Consider the following 25,474-nt stretch of genomic DNA (forward strand, 5'->3'; position numbering starts at 1 on the left):
GGCCTCTCCCGTTGCGGAGCACAGGCTCCGGACGCGCAGGCCCAGCGGCCATGGCTCACGGGCCCAGCCGCTCCGCGGCATGTGGGATCCTCCCAGACCGGGGCGCGAACCCGGTTTCCCTGCATCGGCAGGCGGACGCGCAACCACTGCGCCACCAGGGAAGCCCTCTGTAGCTTTTTCTGAAGCCTTTGTATAAAAACTCACATTTCCCTGAGCTCTGCATTTTAACCAAATCAACAGGCTGTTTGCACATGGTTGTCTTTAAATTAGGCAGATTGCTGTTCTGTCTTATGCTTGGTTCTCATTCCCTCCACCATGTCCCTTCTTTCTCCCTTTTACCTCAGAAGAAACAAACTGTTACCTGAAGGAAATCTGAAACTTGCTGGTGTCTTTGTTTGGCAGCTGCAACCTCACTGTCTGAGATTGCTTCCCTCAGGGACTGTTGGGTATTCAGAGAATCCAGCTCCACAACAGCAGAAAGGCGGCAATACAGACTAATAAATTTCTCCCTGTAGCTGCAAAAATGAACTGGAAAATGGACAAGCAAAATAGAACATGTTAAGATCTGGTATCAAAATAGAGAAATTCATACCTCAGAGGAAACAAGTTGAATGGAAACATGATTTATTAATCCTATCAGTGGAAAATATTAGGCCATAAATAAATTATAAGTGTGCTCTTAAGGGGCCAGTTGTCTGGCTTTAGTCATACAGTATTCCTTTTTAAGGTTTACCAAGTCCTGGTAAGGTATGGGGAAGTGGAGTCGGCTAAAGCTGCAGTTTATGTTCAGCCCCTAAAGTTGGGCTACTACTGGGAGAATAAGTTTGCTTATCACTTTAAAGGAAAAAAAAAAAAAAAAAAGCAAGTAGCAATTTGAAACCTAGTTTTGACTGCCATGTCTGATTTCCAGTATGTATCTTGCATGTTCCTTTCCAAGGCCAGAAGTCCCAGAAGATACAAGGCATGCTTTTCTCAGCGTATGTTTTGTCTTTTGTCTGGCTGGAAAATGTCTGCAAAGACCTAGTATGATGAGTTTTGATTCTTCTCCTGCCTCTCCATTCCTCAGCTCCTCTGGAAGGATGATGGAGCTAATGCTCGATAGACCATTTTTGTCTTCACCTTCCTCTCTTCAAAGATAATGGGCCAGAGGCCTAAGGAAACAGTCTAATCTTCATCTCTGTCATGGAGGAGGGAGAGAGGAGTGTGGGACTCAGCCTGGTGCAGGCAACCTGAGGTGATCCGATTTTTCATACTTCTCTGACTGGCTCTGATCATATATCATAACTTCAGATTCCAGTAAGATGAGGAAAGCATCCCAATTCAGACTGGTGTAGTACCAGTCTCTTCCTGGCCGTTGCTGAGTTTGGAGACCCACTCGCCAGGAACCTCACTTACTCTGTGTGCCTCTGACCTGTATCAGTGTGTTTTGTGCTTTGGAAATAGGGCTGTAATAACTCAACAAATCTGTGGAATGGAAACATTTTTATTTTGGCTTCTTTGGTGAGGAATTCTAGGAAGAACATCTAACTACTGTCCTTGGGCCTCTTTGCTGCTGATTCCTGAGACCTAGACCTGGACATTTAGGTAAACTAAAACCACATACCTCAAAACGGGGCATCTGATCATCTCTACACCTCACTGAGGGAGCCCTACTTTAATGCACATTGAGAGATTTTGTGTACCCTACAATTCCCATCTTACCACTGCCTGCTTCCTTACTTGATTTTCTCTCAGGAGGAAACTCAGTTGAGTGTAAGGGTAACCTGCTCTGTTTGTGTTTCCTCCTATTGAAGTGGTAGAGAAGAATGGAGTGAGGGCTCCAGTGGCCCATCCTTATTCCAGCTGTGCACCATTTCCAGGCAGTGTTTCTGAATTCAGGCAGTTTTGGTTCTGGGTTTTTTTTTCTCTCTGGTGTCAGATCCTTCCTTCTCACTTTCTCTGCTCTAACACTTCCTTGTCTGACAGAAGAACTGATCTCATTAAATGACAAACTGTTGAGCTCTTCCCAAATGATCTACTTTTCATGCTTTTCCCTGGTTACAGACCTCTGTAGAGCTCCGTCTTGACTCAGGATAAAATCCAAACATCATGATAAAGCAAGCTCCTTGAGATCTAGGATTTTAATTTATCTTCAGTCATATCTTTTGTCTTGCAACCACCCTCTACCCTCTGCCTGCATTCACCCTACACTTTGGTCAAGCTGAACCTACTGTAGGCCCTTTTGTGCTTCCATGCTTGTGAACATGCCATTTCCTTCTCCTCCAATACCCTTTTTTTTTTTTTTTACCAATACCTTCAGGTCAGATTCTTCTGATACTTGAAAATTTAGTTTAAATATCTTCTCCTCAGTGAAATCTTCATGGACACCTCTTTCCCTTCAGGCAGAATTAGTTTCTCTCTTTTGTGCTCCTAGACCACTTGTTTCTAAATGTATCAGGACACTGATCCTGCTTTACTGTAATGATGTGTTTACTTGACTGCCTTGGTATTAGACTGTGATTTCTTTGAGGGCGAGAACCGTGTCTCCTGTTAATTTTTATTTCCTCAAAACCTGGAACATTATAGCTTCTCAGTTAATGTTTATTGACTTAATGAACAACAACAACAACAACAAAACGGGTACCCTGATCTGAAGAGAGCAGACCCTTCCTCCAAAGTCTCCTCTTTCCCTCCATTCTCTTTTCTCAAGGTGCTTTTGCTTTTCCTGTTTCAAAAGGTGTACTTCAGGTCTGTGATATTTACTGGCCGCTCTACAGGAAAGAGTCACCGTTACTTTTTAGCTTACTCTTGACCCTTGTAGCTCCCTGAATGTGTCTTTATGCCTTTCAAGGAGGAATTATATCCTGTTTGCACTTGACAGATGTCCTCTCCTGGCTGGAGAGTGAAGTGTCTCACAGTCTGCCTTTCCAAACCGAGTTGTAAAAAAAAAAAAAAAAAAAAAAAAAAAAAAATTAGCTTTTTTCCTTCTTTCTAAAATATGACTGGGAAGATAGTGAGAGGCACTGAAGAATTTCTTTAAAGGAAATACTATCGGTCCCATCTGAATTCTAGAACGCCAGGGTGTCCACAACTTTCTCTTGTTGTGTCTCCTTGTGGTCAGAGCCTTGGATCAGTGGGTGGTCTCTCAGTGCCCACACCACCCGTGCCACTCACCGCAGTAAGCTATGAGGACCTTTCAACGACAAGGACAGGGCTTCACTTTCCCGCTCTAGTGGTTTTTATCCAGAGCCTTTAATGTTACTTTAACAAATGTTACTTTAACATAGTCTTTTGTGGTTTAGCAATGATACATTTGGTAGCCATCACTGAGAAGGGGAGGATAGACTGGAAGCTTCTAATTTTTTTCTAATGTGAATCACATGCATTTTGCAGGCAAAATGGTATAAGGATACAAAAATGCATTATCCCAGACCACATGATTTGTTATTAATTTACAAACTAAGACTGATTTTCTGTGGTGTTTTCTCTCTCTTTTTTTCTGTGTAAAATTGTGGGCACCGACACTGGAAGTCAGATTAGGAGTATAGTAGAGTGGAAAGTACTCAGGGTTAGGTATCCCATGAAACTGGATTTGTATCATAGCTCTGCCACTTAACTGCCTTCATAATAATCGGCATATAACCCCTGGGAGCCTCCGTTTCCTCACATCTAAGACAGGGGTAATAATGTCTACCTGGGATAGAACAGCAGAGTAACAAACAGTAAAGCGCTCAGCATAGCATGTGGCGCGTATCAGATATAAAATAAATGTTTGTTCACATCCCTACCACGTCCCCCCTGGGAAGAATGAGGCATTTAGTAGGTAGAATATGAGAATGGGATTGAGATTAGAATATTCTTCCGAAAGATCTCTTAACTCAATAAAGTCCTCATCAATCTGGGCCACGTAGCCTAGTTTGGAAGCTGAGGAACCAACCAGATGACCTCCTAGGGTCAGTTTAGTTCCGTGATTCTTTGCCAAGGTGGCAGAAGGAACCTGGGCATAAGATGCCTCTCTAAAGATTCCTGGTAGTGAATGAGTTGATGTGGGAATTCAGGAATGGTATCCTAAATCATGAAAAATGGGCATTAGGGATGAGGGTTGAGACCGTGCCATTTCTTATAAGCCTGTGGCCTGGATTCCATTAGGCTCAATGCCTGGATATCCCACAGGCACCTCAAACAAAACTCATCATTTGTCAGACTGAACTAACTCATCATCTCTCCCCTCCCCCCCCAAACCTGTTCCTCCCCTCTTATTTCCTGTTTTGGTAGATGGCAGCATTATCCATTTCAGCACCCTATTCAGACTCTCTGGCTCCTCCATCTTGCTCTTCAACCACATTAACTCCGTCACAAAGTTCTATTGATTTTAACTTCTACATCCCTCTTGCCTCTCCCTTCTCTTCTGTACCCCTGGTGTGGCAGTCTTGGTTTGAGTTCTTATCATTGCCCACCTGGGCCAGTCTCTTAACTGACTCATTGCCTCTAGTCTCAGTCCTTTTTTTGTTTTCCTGCACTCCATAGAGTTGCTAAAACCTAGTAAGACCATATTACTCCTTTTCTTAAAATCTTTTAGTGACTCCTCTTTGCCTATAGGATAAAATCTAACCGCTTTAGGATGGCCTAGCCCTTTGTTATTTTTACTTTTTTAAATTTTAGTTTTATCTTCTGTCACTCTTCCTCAGATGCCTTAAGCATCTTTCACAATGAACTACTAAGAGTGTACTTCATTGAGCTGCATTTTCCCACGTCTCCAAGCCTTTGTGCATGCTATTCCTTCTGCTTAAAATGATTTTCCTTTTTTACCTTTTCTTTCCTTTTCTGAATGTTTATTTATACTTCAGGGTCTATCTCAAATATGATCTCTGTAAGAAAGCATTAGGTGTCTTTCCTCTGAAGTTCAACAACCTGCGTCTTACAGCAGGATTTTCATTGCATTGGGACTATTGGTGTAGATGTCTGTATCCTCCACTGGATTCTAGACTTCCGGTGGGCAGATTGTGTCCTATTAATGTCTATATGTCCAGCCCCAGCACAGTACTTTGCATACAGTGGAAACTCAGTAAATATTTGTTGAATGAAGGATGCAGCCAAGCACTGAAGTATGAAATATATACCAGGCTTCAAACTGTTTCTAAAAAATTCCCCAGTTTCTTAATCTTGCTGGTCAAGTCAGTTGGAATCATAGAGCCAAGGAAATTGATAAAAGTCAACTTTCTTCTTCATAGGCCTGCTCTCAATTGTGACTGCCCATAGGGTCAGGGCAGGGTGACCTCCTCAGTGTAGGCTAGGCAAATCCTCAAGAGACCATATCGCTGAACAGAGTTTCTAAGGGCTTTTCCTTTCATTTCTGGGAACAGCATAAACAGTGACCCTTGTTGTTCCCTAGGCACATACTTTATTACTGCAGAGGATTGCTCTCCTGCTCCTATCCAAAGGGTCGGGGAGTATCAGCTCTCACGCTGTGGAGGGGGAGTGGGTCTGCAATTGTACCACTTTGCCTCAGCTCAACCCTGCTCATAGAGGTCTCACAGCATCCTCCTGTACGATGGTCTCTCTTTTTTCCCAGGAAGTAATCCTATGAAGGAACATCCTATGGGTCTTCCTCAGCCTAGTCCTTACTCCAGGAGACAGAGGGCTAAGCTCCTTTATCATTTTGTCCTTGCTAGATCTAGTTTGTGCTGGAATAGGCACAGATGCAGTTTCCCATAGCTGGTTAGCAGGTTATTTATGATTCACTTGGGCCACCGGCAGGAACATGGTCAGTGTGCCAAATCTCAAATCTTTTCATTTTATACGGGATGACTTATACAAGTCAGACTGAAATATAGTATAACACTCTATTCTGTTATAGGGTGCATATTCGCATAATTTGCGCTTTTCAAGTTTTCTTAGAACTCTTATGTTGTTATTACAATTTTCTGAGTTCTGATTGAATTTTCAACAACATTCTCTTTCTCAGGAATGCTTAGTGTATCTATTGACCTTTTACTATGGACCTGTCTATGGAATATAGAAGTCCCTACCTATACAAAAACAAGCAAAAATTGCTTAGGTCTTTCTTCGAGGGGCCTAGGCCCACTGTAGCAAGCTCTTAGGAGTTCCTATAGACGGTATTATTAAGTGCTTGCAGGCTGCTGTCTGATGGAGGAAGTAACTGATAATCTGTCTCTTTGGAAGCTCTGATTGCTTGGAAATAAGAGAGAGTTTATCATGGTTCTTACTAAGGCCCAGTAGTATTTAAAAAATTGTTGCTGGTGGTGCTAAAGTACAATAAGCATAGTACTAGAGTATATTAATTTCCTGATACTGGCAGTATTTCCTCCTGATCCCTAGAAAAGACTAATAGGATTGTGTATGCCAGTGGAAACAAGCCCAATCAAGTGGTCTTTTCTGGAACCTTACATGGCCCTCATTACTCAGGTGGGTCACCAATGATATGGTAACAGCGGAGAACCAGTAGGGTAAGAAGTTATGTTTTACTCTAGGAAAAAACATCTTAAAGTCAGGAACTGTTGAGATCCAGGCTTTGATCTATAGCCTGGTTTTCATAGGTGAAGGATAGTACCTGATGGTCTTATATTGCTTTTAGTATTAAGAAGAGGTAAGACGGGTCAAAGAGATAGACACTGTTGGATTCTATTACTTTGCTAACCACAGCCTTAGTTTTCTAAATTCCTAAAACGTCTTCTTCTCTGTGTTCTAGGCAGTAGTACTTCAAGTGTGGTTCATGGATTGGCAGCTTCAGTATCAGCTGAAAGCTTGTTAGAAATGCAAATTCTCCAGCCCCTACTGACTCAGCATTTCTGGAGTGGGACTCCAAGAATCTATTTGAACAAGCTCTCTAAGTGTTTCTTACGTACATTAAAGTTTGAGAAGCACTGTTCTAGGGCATCATATCCTGAAGTATGTTTTCTGTGGGTTTTTAATAGGTGCCCTGCCAAAAATGGTTCTAGTTGTTGTCAAACGAATTCGGAAAATATCGGGCTAAACAAAGTTAAGCTTTTTATTTTTTTGTGGGGCGGACTACCAGATTCTGCAGAGCTTTTAGTATGTTACTCTACTACTCAAAAATCTCCATTGTATTTCCAATGCACTTAAAGTAAAATCCAAAGTCCTTATCATGATCTATGAAGCCGTGCATGATCTGGCCACTGCTGACCTTCTGATATCATTTCCTACCTTTGTTGCTCTTGCTTACTACATTCCACCTACACTGATCTCTTAGCCAGGCACACTCTTACTGTAAGGCCTTTGCACTTGCTGTTTTCACTGCGTGGAAATCTTGCATCTCTGCTCAAAGGTATCTTCTTCAGAGAGCCCTTCCCAGGTCGTCCTATACAAAATTGTAGTTCCTGCCACTTCACTCCAGTCCTTTATCCTGATTTATTTTTCTTCATAGCTCTCACTACTGTCTGACATTTACAATATTAATGTTTGTTGATTAGTTTACCGTTTGTTTCCCCCACTGGACTGTTATTAGCTCCATGAGGAGTTTGTTCATTGCTGATACTTCAATACCTGGAATGGTGCCTGGCACATAGTAGGTAACTTAAATATTTATTGATGAATTAGTGAACAAATGAGTGAAGAGAGGAAATTGTAGAATAGAGAGTAACAGCAGTAGCATAAAGTGTGGTTGCCCAAGAATAGTGTGTGAGCCTCCCAGAAAGCAAGATAGAGAGGATACTTGCAGGGCTTGGTCCTCCAGGGTCTTGAGAGTCAAGTCAAGTCACTGTTATGACTGATACTAAATCATTGATCATTCCCATTCCCCTCTGAGGCATGGGGAAATGAATCTCACGTGTTTTTGCCTGTAATCATGGAACAGCAATGACCATTTCACACAGGGTGGACTCCCAGTTGGCTCTCCAATGAAGTATTTTCTTTAGTTCTCTTCTCTGTCATTTATCCATCCCGGGGAAATCATTCACTTTCATGGCTTCAGCTGTTATCAGTAGACATTGGCCAAATTTCTGTGTTTAGTACCCAACTTTGTCTCCTGCATTTTTACTGCCAGTTGTATATATCTGCTTGGATGTTGAATTAGCACCTACAGACTCAAGATATTCAGAGCTAAAAGTATCATATTCTTCCCCAAAGCGTTTTCTTCTCTGATTTCCTTATGTCTGGTTAATGGCAGCAATATCCTCACAGTCTCTGAAACTAAAAACCATGGGGGTATTCTAGAAGTCTCTAAACTTTGCCTTTTCTCATTCAAACAGTTGTCCAGTCTTGTCGATTACTTCCAGTGTTTCTTACATCTGTGTTTGTTTCCTTTTTTTGTTTTGTGTCTACCTTAACACTGGAATATTATAATAACCTCTGAACTATCTTCCCAACCCTGCTTTCAATCCATCTTAAACAGATGCCTCCGCCTGACTCTTAACAGTACTGCCCAGTATGGCTACAGCTTGTCCATACAGCTTTATGTCTACTGTTTCCTCAGTTCATTTCTCAGATCTAGCCAAACTGGACCACTTGTTCTTTTTCTGATGCTTTCTGAGTTCTTCTATTCTTACGTCTTTGCTCATTCTGCTCTCTCTGACAAAAAAGCTTTCATTCTCCACGTTTATCAGCATCCTGTCCATTCTTTAACACCCATATCAAATATCCCCTCTCCAAGACGGCTTTTTGATACCTTCTTTGAGAAAATGTGCTTTCATTTCTTTTTTCAATATCACTTAACGCGTAAGATTTTGGCACATTATACATCATTGAAGAATTAACTCGTGTTCTTATTTTACTCCTACCACTGTACTGAAACGCCCCTTGAGGGCAGAGCCTTTGTCCTAACTCATCTCTTAATCTCCACAGTAGGTACCTAATGTGCATGTAGCGACTTGAATTGAAATACCTTGACTCAAACTATGTTTTGTAATAGCAGTGCAGTTATATCATACACTAAAAATGTTCATTGGATGGGGAACTCATTAAATGGTCACATTCACATTCAGGCATTTTGGGAGTGGTATGGCCAATATTATTAATGATTTGACACAGAAAAGGTACAAGAAGGTTAAATGATTGCCAGTGCCACACAGTAGAGGACCCAGTACTCTCAAGTCCCAGTCTGCAAGTCTGATTCAGGCTTCTCTTTATAATTCTCCCTCCTCTGGAAATAGCAGTTGCTGTTCATCAGCTTTCGGGCATGTAAACTGCTTGGAGCAAGGGAAACTGGGGGACTCTATCCATTTATCCTCAAGAGATAAATTCAGATTCAGATGCCCAGGTCTCAGAATGAGACATCAGGCAGTTAGTTGCCTGGTCTGTTTCTAAATCTGGTGGCTGGGGAGCAGTCCAAAGAGAGTCTGCCTCCATTCCACCCACCCAGTCACTCACCCCCCAACAAATCCTGCAATCCATTTGAACTGATGGAACTCTTGTTAATTGCCTCTTATTGGCCTGTTACAAAATGAAGCATGGGGAGGAGACAATGCTTCCCTCCTATTCACATTTTCAGTGGGCAGCAGGGGTCTCTGCAAAAATAGAGAACCTGGGGCCCAGGCCATTCATTTTTGAAAGTTAGGACAAGATCTTCCACCGTTCAGAATCCCACGTTATAATCACAGTATTGCATCCTCGGAGACCCTGTCAACTTCTCAACTGGTCTGCTAGAAATTGAGTCTATTTAATAAATTAGCACTACTTATAGACTTTTTTCCCCCTTTAAAGTGATACACACTTTACATTTTAATTTCAGTATGTTTTTTTTCCCATTTGGGGGAAAGAGGGGGCGGGAAGGGGGGAAGAGAGAAGAAAGAAAGAAAGAAGGAAAGAAAAGAAAAGGAAAAAAGAAAAGAAGGGAGGAAGAAAGAGAAGGGGCAGTGCTTTTCATGAAAACATTAGTTCTTGTATTTATGTTTTAGGAAAGCAAAGGGGAGGCAAGAACTGCAGCCTGATAACTGAACTTTCTGTTTAGAAGTCCCTCCTCTCCATTGGGCCTTAGCTAGGTTTCAATAATTATTGCTCAGGCACATAGTTGTGGAGCTTTGCTTTCTCTCAGACTTGTACACAGTTCTAGGAAGGGTTGTTGCCAAAGCCGTCATGTGATTTATTGACCCTCCACTGGGACAAGGGGGAACAGATATAACTTTGTGATTTTATTATAAGGAGGCTGGGTTAATATTTCTAGGTGAAACAAGCTACTATACCAAGTTCAAACATCTGAAGAGGGAGGTTAAGAAACCCTGAGTGTGGGGTGTAAGGATTATTCTGTCCTGGGGCTGTACAGACGTCGTCTGAGGCAGGGAGCAGGAGAAGAAAGGACACATTGTGACCCATTTCCAACACCTCCTGTGTGTAGAGGCGGAAGTTCCTTGCCTGCAGAGGGACACGCGCGGAGGAAAAATAGGAGAGTTACAACATGGCACTTACATAAACAACACCAAACTGGCATAAAACATCTAACAAAATTACACAACTTCAAGCTTGGAATTTTTATACAACATAAATATTAGGGTTCAGTCCAGTTAATAATGCTATATAAAATCAAGATTTAAGGCAGTAATGTTCCACATAAACTCTGAAAACAACATTTATGCTTCTTATAAAAGCAGAAAATGATTGCATTCTGTGGGCTTTTCAAAATGATGAATATAATTACATGAAGCAACAAAAATGGATTGAATTAAAAATCCACTAGTTTCAATTTAAGTTGGTTAAGGGGGGAAAATGTAGTTTCTGGCCAAGGACTGAGAAAATTTTACAAGTATCCAAAAAAAAAAAAAAAAAAATGTACTCTTAGGCAGTTAGGCAGCCTTCTCCCAACATGTATACGTAGCCCAAGAGTCACCAGTGAAATATGAGCTGCTTCAAACTTTCTAAGCCCAAGAAACCCTTTAATGGTGTCTACTGTTGCAAGTTGAGCTGGTATTTTTTTTCCTCCTCCTGAGTACATGGCCACCCCCAGAATAATCCAGTTGCGCCTCTAGTGTCTTTATAGCATCTTGTGCAATTTATTCTTCATCAGTGTTGGCTGTTTTGGACTAGGCTTGCAATATTGACTTGTAATCAGAGCAGTACCCCAATGGAAGAACACTCTCGGATAGGCTCTTGCCTCCATGGGTCAGAGGCCAATTCATAGTTGTCTTTCTGTTATTTAAAGAGAGCCAGTCACTCCTGTTACAGTCTTCCTGTTTGCAGGCTAAACTTGGTTTATTTTCTGTGTGTATAGGAATAGTAGTGTGTGTGTGTGTGTGTGTGTGTGTGTGTGTGTGTGTGTGTGTTGAGTGGGGAGAGATGGTGAATGTAGGTCAAAAAAAAAAAATCCAACCTAATGCTACATGATGTTAGCTTACTAGACAGAACCTAATAAACTTTTACTCTTCTCTTCTGTGCCTACAGGGTTTTTTTTTTTTTTTTGAAGTTGCTTATTAGTGGAGGTAAGATTTGCACATCTTGATTTAGACAAGACAAGTGATTTTGACAGCAAATTTTCTGTTTGTGGAAAGATAGCGTGGCATAACCTTGGCCACTGCTCTAGACTTAGACTACCAGTAGTCTTCTGTTCTTAAGTAAATTATTTGCAGATCTAACCATACATTTATTTATTTACTTATTTGTTTATTTATTTATTCCCCTTGCTTCATGCTATCCTGAAGCTGAGACTTGATGTCTTTCAAGGTGGGTTAGCCAATTATTTTTCCTTGTTTGACCAAACCACAGTGAAGTGGGCTCTGGGAACTTTGGAAGACGTCAACTTGGCGGAGCTAGAGAAAAGGTACAGAAGTGCAGTCTGTGTCCACTTACAGGCATCAAATTGAAAATGTGCATGTATGTGCAAAGTGGTATGTAAATAAATGAACAAAATATGTATACATATATTTTTTTACCTCTTGAGTTTTACCCCATAATGCAGTTTCCATGAGCCATAAAAAGAAGACAAAAATGGTAAAGACTAGTACCTGGTGTAGAGGTATATTGATCTGCTTAAGGAGAGCTTTCACTGCCATCTGGAGCTCATAGAAGAACAATTGCATGGGGCAGTCAGAAGTATGATCCACACTTTCCATAGATTCAGAGCCAGAAAGCTTTTGGACCAATTCCCACTCCTCTCTGTATGTTGAGTCAAGTTAAAATTAGAAATATAACAAAAGTTCAGAACACAGCTCAGAACATTTTTACTGCATATGTCCAGAACCCGAATAACCAATTTTGGGTGGTTAAAACTTGATGCAATTCTTGAAACTTGAACTTTTTTGCCACCCAAATGGAGTTTAAAATGAACTCTTTCTAATTTAAGCTTATTTCACCTATCAAACCACATACACCTCAGAACAGCAGGTCTGATTGGTAATGAATCAGTTTTTGAGATTGGAGCTTTGAAATATTTTGTAGTAATTTCCTGTCTTCATTTTTCTTGTCCTGAAGATCCCCTGTAAGTTCTAAGGCCCTACATTTTACCACAGGGGCATCTGCTGGTTAATTCAGCAGTTGGGTAACCACAGGACTCTGGTCCCAACTCAGGCAAGAAACCACATGGCACGTTTCAACCCTGGCCTGTTGTGATCGTGGGTACTACTTTGGTTTCCTTCCCCTTCCAAAAGCTTGAGAATCACAAACAGGAACAGCAGACAATTCCAATAAAGGGAACCAGGGGACACACATCACTGCTTCCACCCCCCTTTCAAGCCAGTCATCTGTGTCTTTATTCTGCACGCTCTACAAACCTTCCTAGTGAACTTTTCCAAATGTCCTGCGGAAGGGAAGGGTAAAGGATGGTGGTGGGAGGAAAGCACATCCGGTTTGTCCCCCAGAAGCTGCTCTTCAAAAGGATCTTGAAAAGATCAAGGTAAATGCCTCTTGGGCAACATTGTTTCCACAGGTATTTTAGCACAAATCTCTAAGCACGTGCAGTTGGCCCATTTTCTGACCCTGCGGGGAGCAGCAATGTGCTCTCAGGGGCAGGCTAGGGAGGAAAGGAAAGCCCTCCTGTCTGGGGATGGAAAGAGAGGAGGTGCTAACATATGTTCCCGCCCTCGTGAAAATCCTCGGAGGGCTCTCCCTGATGGGTTATACCCGCTGGGGCTCCAAGCTATGAGCCAGAAAATGAAATTGATTGTGACACGAGCTTTTCATCAGAGTACACTCTCTTTTAACCAGCTTACCCTCTTAGAAAAGTTTCTGTTTTCATGATATCAGTTTCATTTCAATTCCCACACTGGAAAAGACTATGGAAAAATCTACCCTTTGTCTCAATAAGAGGGAAAAAAAAAAAAAAAGAAAATTAAATCCTGCTTCAATCTGGGCACACTGTTGGCCTCACAAATAATTGAAATCCTTGAGAACCTGCTTGGGAACTATATCTTTTCTTCTGTCACTGATACTGAACTAAGTGAGGGGTTCTGACTAGCACAAGTATGCACAAAATCTAAAGGACCACATTGCTAAAATATTATCTGTAATCAAATTAGAAAATAAATTACCAGGAAGAATACCGTGAAACATCTACCTCTAATCAGTTGAGTCTTTTAAGGATGAGGGAGATGGAACTGGCAGGGGGAAGGCTACTGGAGTCTTTTGTAAAAATGAAACTTGGATCCTTGGCAAATGGAAATTAGTTGGTACAACCACTAAAAGATAGAGTCTAAACCTTTAAGACACAAATCTAGAAAATGGATGAAAGTAACCATTGCAAAATCAACCCACAAATGAGCCTCTTGGGAAGGACTGAGATAACGAATGCTGATTGTAGAAGTGGCCACCAGATGGCAGACTTAAGTCTAGGTGTAGTTGGTAAGTGGAAGAGAATATGGCAGCTAGTGAGTTCTCTGAAGAGACCATCATCATCATCATCATCATCTCCTTCATGGTCATCAAGTAGTATTTAATAAACATTGTGAGATACTCTAGTTAAAAAGTTCTTCTCACTTTAGGGACCACATTTTAAATGACCAAATTAGAGTCTCCTTTGGTTAAGCAAATCTGTAGGTGCAGCTAGAGCCTGAGGATCTAAATTGTACACTGAAGCTTGACAAACTCTTTTTCAAGTTCTTTTCCTTTTCTTATCTGCTCTTTCTTTCCCTTTTCTTTTTGTGTTGAACACAGTTCAGTTCATTTTAGTAGACCTTCAGAGGTGTACTCGAGGGCTGGTGGTAAAGCTGAGTCAGATTACCAAGATTGGGCAGCTTTTCCAAAGTTAACGGTAATTCACCATAATGCCAAATCATAGAGCAATTTCCGGAAGGTCAGGCCTTGTTACTTCTTTTCTTCCCTAGAGAACCATAAAGAGTGTAGGAAACATACAAAGTCCTTAGGCCAGGGGGTTGGGGTGGGGGGAGTGAGGGTCGGGAGGGTCCTTTAAGGTTAAGGGGAGACCAGCTACTCTACTAGAACCCATTTACACAAGTGATTTTCTAAAATGTGACTTTTTGGGTTGTGGAGAAAAGATATTGGAAATAGCAGTGCTGAAAGAAAAGGGCATCTGTTCATGAACCTGACTGTCGGTGGTTGCATAGAGGAAAGTGAAAGGATAGTGTCCCCTTTAAATGGGCCCACTCCTTCCACCAATCAATACTACAAGCCCTCCTTAGAGGGGTGGGAGGGAGGGAGACGCAAGAGGGAAGAGATACGGGAACATGTGTATATGTATAACTGATTCACTTTGTTGTAAAGCAGAAACTCACACACCATTGTAAAGCAGTTATACTCCAATAAAGATGTTAAAAACAAAACAAAACAAAACAAAAAACCGAGCTATGCCTTTACCCCAATGTGCTGGCCCCTGAGGACATCTCGTCGTAGAAACTTCACTCAGAAGTAACATTTCAGTTTCCTTCTGGCACATCAAACCCATCACATAGCCATTGTTTCATCATGAGGAAAATCTAAACTCCTCACAACTTACTTGGAAACGTTATTGTTCTCACGGATCTTCACATGGCAGAGAATGTTAGGCAACTTTTGGGTAACAAGAACTTTGATTTGATCCACCGAGCTACATAGCTTTAGGTAACCCAGATACAATCCAGGAGAGAGACGCTGATGACTCCTTTTGTGATAGGAGAGAATATCCTGTGGGAGGAAAAACAAAACAAAAAACACATTAAAAGGCAATCTCTTTTCATTTCCTAGGTACACCATGTCATGAATTAAAGGAGCTGTAGCTAAGTAATTAGTGAGAAACCTTGGATACCACCATGAACGTTGAGAATGTGTTGGTGGTACAGCCAGTCTTACCTTCAGGAGAATTAGCCTCCAAGGCAGGTACGCAGCCATTAATATATTCTGCATGCTTATTTTCCTCAGATTTCTGTTCCACGAATAGGTGTGTGGGTTGTGATTGGGAGTGGTCTGGTGGTGGTGGAGGCAGATACTGAAGAAAAATAGAATTCATAATTTCTGTCCTTGAAGGGTTTATTGTTTAGCTGGGGGAAAACAGATTGCAGGTGTACAAACTGACAAAGCAGTACAGGAAGCCTCATTATTTCAGGATAATTGGTGTCAGGAAAGGGATCAAAAGTTTATAGTAAGTAGAAAAAAAAGGATTTGATTGATCTGTTATCTTGAAAAATGAAACAAGCAATAGCAATAGATTTGTTTATCTTATTAACATTCGAGTTATAATCACTAATTCTGAGACTGGAGAGAGAATCGAGTGTTGATTCTTGGGTTAACATTTTAGACTAAATTGTATGATAGCTGAAATGCTGTTCCTAATGTTTGACTTTCACCATGTGATCATGAAGAGGATAATTTTTGCAAGAGTATTTGAAGACTCCATATATTTTTTTCCCTTGCATTAAAAAAATTTGATGTTCAGGTCATTCGCTTATAAAATCCTTGTTCGTCGTGTGGTCTTCCGTTGTTAACTGGCCCTCCCATTGCTAGATTCTCAATTGTCAGTAACTTTGCCTGTGATGTTATTAGTCTCCGTGTCATCTTCCTCAGCTTCACAAAATTCTGTATCTTTTACAAGATTTAAAAATTTACCTTGTGATAGGTGTGCATTGAATTTGCCTTGTACTGTCACATCACAATATTCCGTAGGCAGCGGAGACTGCAAGAAGTTGGTGCAATAGGAAGTGCCAACCTAGTTAAGCACGGAGGGATGTTTGAGTGGAGTTTTGTTTTCTATGTGGTCGGTTTTCTAGTGAACTATTAAGGTTGTGACTCTTGCTTCTCTATACGACTGCAGGAACTCAGGTAGTAAATACTTGGTAATACAGACACTCCCTCTCCCGTATATCAGTAGGTAAGACTTTTTATGCATTTGGGCAGTGTAGGGGTGAAACAGAGTAGGAGTGATGACTCAGGAAACTGATTATAGGGGAGGGATTTCTATAGGCCAGAGTTTAGCCTGGTTTTCAAAGGGGGTAAAAAAGAGGGAATCAACTCTACCACTAAATGTAGGGAAGGCAAAAGAGAAGAGGAGAAAAAAAGTTTAAACTTACACAGAATTCAGTATGGAACAGAAAGGTATGAGGTCTTCCTTGACAGTATACTCTGAAGAAATGACCCCTCCTCTGTAGAATTAACCATCTGTAACATCTAACATATGCTATTATGTATTGTCTCCTTTGTCCCGTCCTTATCAAACGTATTGAGTTCCAGGTACTATAGGACACATTGGGGTTTCAGGTGAACCTTATATGATCCCTGCTTTTGAAGAGGTCAAGAAAGACAGATGAGTAAAGGAATGATCACAATATACTGAAACCAGTTTATAAGAGAGGCGATGTAGGCATACAGAGGAAGGAGTACTTAACTTATACTTTTCTTCTTTTATGTTCTTTTCTTGAACTAGACTATGAAATTAATGGCAGGGCTTTTTTTTTTTTTTTTTTTTTTTTAATTGCTTTGTCTCCTTAGTGCCCAGCACTGTTTCTGTATGTAATAGGTTTGCAACATGTGGAAATCAGGCCTTGTCCCTAAAACAGAATGTATGAGAATAGCAGAAGGGGGACAAAGTAAGAATGGTCACAGTTGGAAGGAAGACATAACTAGCACGTATAGAAAAGCAAAGACTAAATAACTTTTAAGATATTTGGCAAAGAAATTGACTAGAAAAATTTGACTTCACGATTAAGAAGGAGGGCATTCTTATTAATATAAGGAAATTGATAAGGCTGAATTTTTTCATCTTGTCTCTTCAGAACAGATTGCAGATAATTAGTTGACTAGAGGAAGTTCAGTCAAGGTGAAATTTTGAGAAATGAACAGGTAATCAAAGAGAGAGAAACAGTTAATGAGAGAAGGAAAAATGCAAGTATTTAATCAGCAGAATTTGATGATATACACCCTAGGGGTGCTTGCTGTGCAAGCAGATGTGGCCACATACCCCCAGATCATTATTTTTGAGAAGTGATGGAGAACTGGAAAAGTCCCTAAAGACTGGAAAAGGGCAAATATGCCTATCTTTGAAACAGGAAGGGGAGAAACACAGAATGACGCTAGTAATTAAAGACCACCAACTTATAGATCTTCGGGAAAAATGAGAACAAACCATCAGTCAATCAGTTTGCAGTCACCTAGGAAACCCTGAGACACTAAATAGGAGTCAGCATGGCTTTGTGATGGGCAAATCATACAGACAACTTTTAATTTCTAATAGCAAAAGAACAAGATCCATAGACCAGGGAGTTGTCTCCACTATAATCTGTTTCACTAGATAATCTGGGAAAAGTATCAATAGACTCTTGACCGCATGACTTTAATAAGCTGAATAGCAGGGTTGAAGATTTGTGGATGATGGGGATAGTATGGGAATAGTAGGGCATATTGAGTGATGGCCCAGTAGAGACTGGTCCTGAGAGCCAGTCGGCTCATCATGTTTATTGATGTTACAGACAAAGAAATGAAGAATGTGTGTATCAAATTTGCGGGTCCCAAATTTGGTGTGGTTTTGATTTTCTGGAAAACAGTAATAAAGCTCTGAATGACCTTATGCATTGGAAAAATAAGCCTATCATAATTAGGGTTGAAACGTAATAAGAAAATGTGCTTGTAAAGACCCAAACCCAAGAGTACAAATATAGAATGGGTATGAGTATAAGACAAAACATGTGGGGGTCAGAACTGACCACAAATAGAATGTGAGTTATGTGAAAAACAACACCATTCTGGGATGGAGTGATTCACTCTTTCATTCAATTTTTTAAAAGACTATTACTGAGCATCTACTATGTGTTTTCCTGCCTTTACATAGGCATTTACCCTTCATTAGTCAGGATGTTTTTGGAGCCTGAGAAACGCATGGGAAGAGAAAGAAGCTGTCCTATTCACATAATCTGAGGTACGTTAGAAAGGCCTCCTAAGCCAAATCAAATGCCTGTGGGTTTATATATTGCCTGATTTGACCTCTAACCTGCATTTCTAGTCTCTACTTCCACTGCAGTCCTCTTGTGTCTCTTATCTCCAGCCAAAATGGATTGCTTTTTCCTTCCTCATACATAGCCTAATCTCTCTTTGATTCTTTGTTGGTTCATGAATTCACTCATTCTGCCAACTTTTATCGAGCACTTACTATGTATCAGGCACTATGCTAGGACGTTAGTGACATCAAGATGAATAGGGAGGGAGACGCAAGAGGGAAGAGATATGGGGACATATGTATATGTATAACTGATTCACTTTGTTGTAAGGCAGAAACTAACACACCATTGTAAAGCAATTATACTCCAATAAAGATGTTAAAAAAAAAGATGAATAGGACATGATCCTTCTTTTCATGGAACTCGTATTTCAGTTTGTGAGAGAGACATGTGAGCAAGTTTTTCTTAACTCAGTATGTAAAGGTTGTGCAAGGTCCATTGTGGACCCAAGGGAGGGTGGGATCTACTTTTCCAGCTTTTACCTTAATTTTTTGCACCATGCCCTCTATTTAGTTTAATTCTCTATTTAATTAATTCCTTCCTTCCTTCCTCCCTTCTTTCCTCTCTTCCTTTCTTCTTCCCTCCCTCCCTCCTTCCTTTCTTCTCCCTCCCCCCGTCTTTCTCTCTCTTTTTCTTTTTTTCTCCCCCTGGTGAACTTAACTTACCCTTCATGGCTCAGCCAAATGTCGCCTCTTCTACAGTGCCTTCCCTGATATTTCCAGGTAGAATTAATACTTGCTTTGTCTGTGTTTTCATAGTACACTGTTTGTGCTGCTAGCAGGTTCTGGTTTAATTCTGCCTTGTATTACCTTGATTTGTGTACAAGTCTGTCTCCCTCCCTTGACTGAACTTGAAAGAAAGGACCTTGAGTTATTCATTTGTTTTTCCTATAGCACCTAGAAGAGTTCCTGGCACCTCGCTGGTGCTGAAAATATGTTTATTAACTATGAAGTGAGAGGCCCAGAGGTAGTGGGGGTCTGGGGCTGAACCTTTGGGAGAGAATATGTTGTGTTGGTGCAGTGACCAGGAAGGGTATACCCTTCTTCTCTTCATTGATCAGATATCCTAAGAGCTTGTTAGAGGAACAATATGTAGTTGCTTTTCCAATAACTACAGGGCTTTTGTTTTGTTGGATAGGGCATGGAAGCTGAATTGTCCAGGGTTAGCAGAGGTCATAAAATGGTGGCCTGTGGCCCAAGATTATATAGGCTGCCAAGAATGTAAACTTTCTGAATTATTTTCTAACTTTTAAAAATAAAGAGATTTTATCCAAAACTCTGGACTTTCAACTTCTCTTTAAAAATTGAAAAATATTTCAACATTGGGACCACTTTCTTTCACTGCAGTTAGCTGAGGCTGAATAGGGCTGTTCTTTAGATGAGAGCAAGGGCTCTTCAGATTACTATAGTCTTTGTTACTTCCACTTTTTTTTATATTGACATATAACTCACATACCATAAAATTCACTCTTTTAAAGTGTGAAACTCAGTGGTTTTTACTATAGTCACAAGGTTGTGCAACTATCACCACTATCTAATTTCAGATTATTTTCAACATTCCAAAAAGAAAACTCCCATTCGTTAGCTGTCATTTCCCAGTCCCTCCTCTTCCTGCCCCTGGAACCACTCATCTACTTTCTGTCTCTATGGCTTTGCCTGTACTGGATATTTAATTGTGTAGCATTTTGTGTCTGGCTTTTTTCACTTAGCATAATGTTTTCATCCATATTAGCGTGGATCAGTACTTCATTTATGGCTGAATAATATTCCATTATATGAATACATCACTTTTGTTTATCCATTCATCAGTTATTGGACATGTAGGTTGTTTCCACTCTTTGGCTACTGTGAATACTTCTGCCATGAACATTGGTGAACAAGTTTTTGTGTGACCCCAGTTGTTTCTTATATCCAGCCCAGTTGACTCATTTCCATTAATCTTCCTGATTCCAGTAGTTTTTGATCCCCGTGTTAGGGGTTCCTTGGAGGTAGAGAGAGCAGGAATGTGCAGGAAAAAAGCAGAAAAGGGCAGAAGAGATAGTAGGTCCTGGGCACCTCAGGTGTAAGAAGAAGATGCTGGGTCCTTGCAGGTGACAAGAAATGCCTAAGGAGATCAAGAGAAGGAAAGCAGGGATGGGAGGGAGATGGAGGGCAAGCTTCACCACAGCTTCTCTAGGATCACACTTTTAAAGAGGATCTAGAGAAAAGGATGGGGAAGGTGTGTAAAGCAGCATGGCAGAATGGGAAGGGCCCCAGGCTAGGAGTCAGAAGACTTGTGTCTTAGTCCCACAGGCTGCTTTTTTGGCTGATACGACCGTGGTGAGTTACTTTCCTGAAATCCATAGCTTCATTTATGAATTGGACAGAAATTTCCCACTCAACCTCACTGGCTTTTCATGAGGATCAAATGATATAGATGTGACGAAGTGTTATAAACTTGAAAGCGTAGTACAAATGTGAGAGATTAATCTTCAGAGAAAACTTTCCTGGAGGTTTCCAGTTATTGAAGTGACCCCTGAAGATTATGGTCAGAGAAACTCAGCACCTGAGAGGGGCCTTTCTGTTGGAAACACAGTTGACCCTTGAACAACGTGGGTTTGTACTGTGTGAGTCCGCTTATACATGGATTTCAATAAATATACAAAAATATATGTATGGAACATTGTGCACACTGGTATTGTGCTAGACTTGTATTGAAGTGGATAACCTATCCTTACATAGGCAAAAGGTGAGTAATGTTTAATGTAAAATTAATAATGTTTTCGTTTTCTTACTGTTTTATAACTTTTCTTTCAGAGAATTACATTACCATACCGTATGCCTGTCTCTTGTAATTGGAGAAACTGCCTATCAGCCTATCATCGCAGGTAAGTGGTTTTTTAAAAAAAGTAACAATGTTTCCAATACTGTATTATGAATGTGACTATAATACTGTATGCCGTAAAAATTTTAGGACCATTCATAAGCGTATATAGGCTAGGCTACCGTGAAGCAGTTGTATCGGTTACACTAGGCTACCATAAAGCAGTCATACTGCTGCTTCTTCATTATCAATGCATGAATTGTTATACCTCTAAATAAATATGAATTTCTTTTTCACATTATAATTTTGGGGTGGGGGGTCAAAAGTTATATGTGGATTTACTACTTGGGGGGTGGTGGTGTCAGCACCCCTAACCCCCATGTTGTTTGTTCAAGGGTCAACTGTACTCATTGCCAGTTAGTTTGCTCAGGGGGATTCTAACTTGTCTGTAATAACTCTCTTTTCCTTCCCAGGCAAGTGTGGGAAGGACTTCTCTCTCCCTTCCAGATATATGAGAGAGGCCTGTTATGAAGGTCTGGGACTTGAGAGGGGTCAGGAATTTGAGCGGGTTAGACCCTGGAGGTTCCCTGGGGCCTTAAAGGATTAGTACATTAGTTATGGGCCCAGATTTTGTTAAAGCCCTTATCTGTTTTGAAAACTCCATTGTGGATCATTTAGTCTTTATACAGTTTTTCCTTAGTTCTTATGAAAAAGTAGAAGAAGTAGTGAAATGACTGAGCCAGTACCTCGGGTCTCCTGGGAGAGTATGGATGAGGAGGAGGTGTTTTGGGTGTGCCCTGAGGGAGAGCCTAGCATTGGTTGGATTTTTCTGAGTAGAGAAATAATAAAAATAACTAACATTTATTGAGCACTCACTTTGTGCTACTCTTCTAATGCTTTATGTATTTAACTCATTTAATCTTCATTAGAACCCGATGAAGTAGGTTGTTTTGCAGAGAAGGAAATACAGGAGGTAAGCAATTAAGTAACTTGTTCTAGTCACATAACCAGAAAAGGTAGAGTCAGGAATCATACCCAGTCAGCCTGATTCCAAAGTGGTGCCTTCAGAATGTGGTGTGATGTAGCAGAAAGAAGCTCAGGCTTCCAGTCAGAAGGCCTGGTGGTCATCACTCTATGACCCTGAGAAAAAAGAGTGGTTTGTGGCCTGGAATTGTGGGAATTACCCAGCCTGCTTTGGTCAACCACCAAGACCTATCTCTATGCTGAATTGGTGGGGCTACCTCCTGACATAATTAAATGTTAAGTCTAGGAGTAACTGAATACCACCCTAATAGTTTTATTCCCCCATTTCCTCTCCAGTGTAAGACCTGTATGGGAAGGAGGGGAGAGAGAAAAAGTAGAAGCAGAAAAAAGGAGAGTAGGGGGTGGGTGGGAATGACATCAAGCAGGAATGTGCCAGTCAGCGGGGGTAAATTTTCCACTTGGATCTGTGTGGAAACCTGATCTTGCCTCTATTTTTGGTCTCCTTCTCTAACAACTTTTTGCCAGATTGGAATTTTTCTGCACCTGTAGCACATTTTTAATGTAATAAGTCTAGGAGAAACCAGGTATTATATCATGCTGGGGCCTGTGCTGTGTTTCTAGGAGCAAAGGTAGCCCAGACTCCAATTTATCCCTATAGGGGATTAGTGTATTAGTCACCCTGTAAAAGCTCAATTTATTATGATTTTTTTAAATGTTTCTTTTAGCACTTACTTATAAAAGGTGAAGAGGGGAACCACGAATGTGTCTGTGTTCCCTGCTCCCACCTACACACACGCACACACACACACACACACATACCCACCCTCACCCTCTGTAAATTTCATATGAACCCAAATTCCATGAAATCAAATCCAGAGGTATTGGCTTGGACCAATTAGCTTACCTTTGCTACACTGGACTTCATCCTGGTCTGGGCCAGAGCAAGTAATAGAAAGGTGAGATTATTGTACTAGCTACCCCTCAGTGGAGAATGAAAGTAAGTCAGCAGGCTGGTTACTTAGCTGTTTAGGGTGATCTGAGGGGTTACTGGGCCAAGACTTGGGTTTGGCTTGTTTGTCTGAGATTGAGCCCTTTCTTCCCCATTACTCCAGATTGGCTGTCTTGTCGATATATGCCATTGGTTGTGTAGGCCTCAAGGTAGTTGTTTCTCCTAGCTTTGCCACCTAACTGGAGAGCTCTCTAGAACTCATCCCCATCACTGGGTTTAAAAGAAGGAAAAAGAAACAGCTTGATGCCCATGTTTACAGAAGAACATGTGAGGCAGTGTGGTGCCGTGGAGAGAGTGCTAGACTCAGGAGCACAAGATACAGGTTTGTGTCCTAGCTCTGCCGTCCAGGTTAAGAGACTGGATCTCAGCTGCCTGATTTTTGAATTTTGGTGGCTATTTAGTTCTCAGGTGACTCATCTTTTATTTCATCTCCCATCCCTCACTCGTTAAAATCCTAACGCCTGCCTCCAAATGTGATATAATGTAGCAGAAAGAAGCCTGCTTCCAATCAGAAGATCTGAGTTCAACTTTTCAGCTCTGCCATTTTCTAGCTGTGTGTCTGACAGGGGCAAATCCAAGTTTGGTCGGGCCTTAAGCTGATACAATTTTTTGTGCTTTTCTTAAGGAAAAGAATACAAAATTGTGAATGTGAAGTTTTTAGGGCCTTGGAGAAGGGGCTTGTAGAAGTGACGAGCTGATTGATGCTTTTGAATCTTTCCTATGTGTGGAATACAGAGAGTGACATGTCTCTGGACCTCTTCATTCCATTACTGCATATGTAAATGGCTCTTGATATATTTCACTAGAGCCTCCATAAGTGTGTTTGGAACTTCTGTTAGGAAAATTGAAAAGACTACATACCTGGATGGTTATCAGTAAAATGTCTAAGGCTGTTGGCTCCTCAGGTGTTGAGAGAGACTTCCTCTGGCTTTGCAGCTTTGAGATCTGCATCCATTTGCCATTAAAAAATGAATAGAGCATCTCCACCTCTCTGATGGTGACTATGAGGATGTTTCCATGCCGGTCTTTAATGGGTTCATAGTAAACTCTTCCCAAATTGTGTGTCCCAAGTAAATTCTAGAAACAGACAGATTTCTGCTAGTTTAGGTGATGTGCAAACAAAGCAACATAACTGCAACAAAAGACACTGAATAATTATCTGATGTTTCTGAGAAGCTGTTTTTCGGTGGTTGTTGTTGAGCAGACTTAAACCTATAATAGAATATGTAGCATCATACAAGTGTACTTAACAGAAGCTCAAAGAAAATGTCTTCACCATAAGCCTGCAAAGATTATAGCAAGAGGCACAAAAATTATGTTCTTTTTTTAAGCAAATTTAATATCTGTAAATATCTCTTACCCACATAGACACACCAGCGCATAAACCTCAGTTACCAGCACTTGAAGAGAATCCCAGATGTTTTAAAGAAAAATGCCTGATATTTCAGGTATGCTACTTGTGGAGTTTTCAAGAGATCTACAGTAAGCTGGTATGAAGTGGGGTTGTTTAAAATGAAGAAGTGAATTGACAATGTAGCACATTGTACAGGTCCCCAAATGACTGCACGTTCCCTTCAAGATACTTTAATTGGGAGACTGGCCTGGTTTGACGTATCTGCATTTCAGAGAGTTCTGTTTTTTTTAAAATTTTGTTAAAATTGTTTGTGAGCTAGGTCAACAAGGTAGACAATACTTGTAGAAAGGTAAGAAGAGAAGGATGCCACATTAAATGTGAAGGGGCCCAGGCAGATGTTGTTAAAATAAGCAGTTTTACAAATATGCAAGGTTTGAAGATTTCTAACTTAGAGCACTGGATGAATAAGATAAAATACCCTTTTACTTTGAATATCTATAGCTTCTTAAAATAATGAATCATCTCAGAGCTCCTGGCTGTTATTTTTGTGAACTCACGTAAACGCTGACAAGATAACCTGTTAGCAGGAGTGCAAAAATAGAACTGGAATTTGTGAAAGTGATAAGGATGACCTAAAAATGAATGAGCCAGCTGATCAGTATTCACATTTACAAAAACAGTGGAATGTTCCTCATAGGTAGGGACTATGTCTTTTTTTTTCCCCCTTAATTTGCAAGGACAGAACACATAAATAAGAAATTTCATAAATAATTATTGACATATTATAAAAATTCATTTGGCAGGATTACTGTTTTTAAAAATGGCCTAACTACTCAAGTCAGATTATCCCTTTCTAACAATTAACTTCTAAATCATAGAGAAGTCATTGGCTAAGGCTTTTAATCCAGCCCTGTGTAGTACTACAGTCTTATATAAAGCAGTTTGCTGCAAAGTAGTACTGGCCAATCAGCAATGGCGTGCTGGTAAACTGGCCATCAAAAAAAAAAAAAAAAAAAAGGCTTGATATAT

The 25,474-nt window shown here is 40.6% G+C and overlaps 1 protein-coding gene across 1 annotated transcript in view; it reads right to left on the bottom strand.

Annotated features, from left to right (window-relative positions):
- The window catches only part of ANKFN1 (ankyrin repeat and fibronectin type III domain containing 1), a 165,646-nt gene that overhangs the window by 22,240 nt on the left and 117,932 nt on the right, over positions 1 to 25,474 (bottom strand). The window contains exons 12-16 of the mRNA XM_028500020.2: positions 23,953 to 24,168; positions 14,831 to 14,997; positions 11,889 to 12,039; positions 10,137 to 10,305; positions 362 to 528 (exon numbers count right to left, since the gene is read on the bottom strand). Of these exons, the coding sequence (XP_028355821.1) occupies positions 362 to 528; positions 10,137 to 10,305; positions 11,889 to 12,039; positions 14,831 to 14,997; positions 23,953 to 24,168 (870 nt within the window). The remainder of the gene's footprint in view (positions 1 to 361; positions 529 to 10,136; positions 10,306 to 11,888; positions 12,040 to 14,830; positions 14,998 to 23,952; positions 24,169 to 25,474) is intronic.

This window comes from Physeter macrocephalus, chromosome 14 (assembly GCF_002837175.3).
Source record: "Physeter macrocephalus isolate SW-GA chromosome 14, ASM283717v5, whole genome shotgun sequence".
Lineage (NCBI taxonomy): Eukaryota > Metazoa > Chordata > Mammalia > Artiodactyla > Physeteridae > Physeter > Physeter macrocephalus.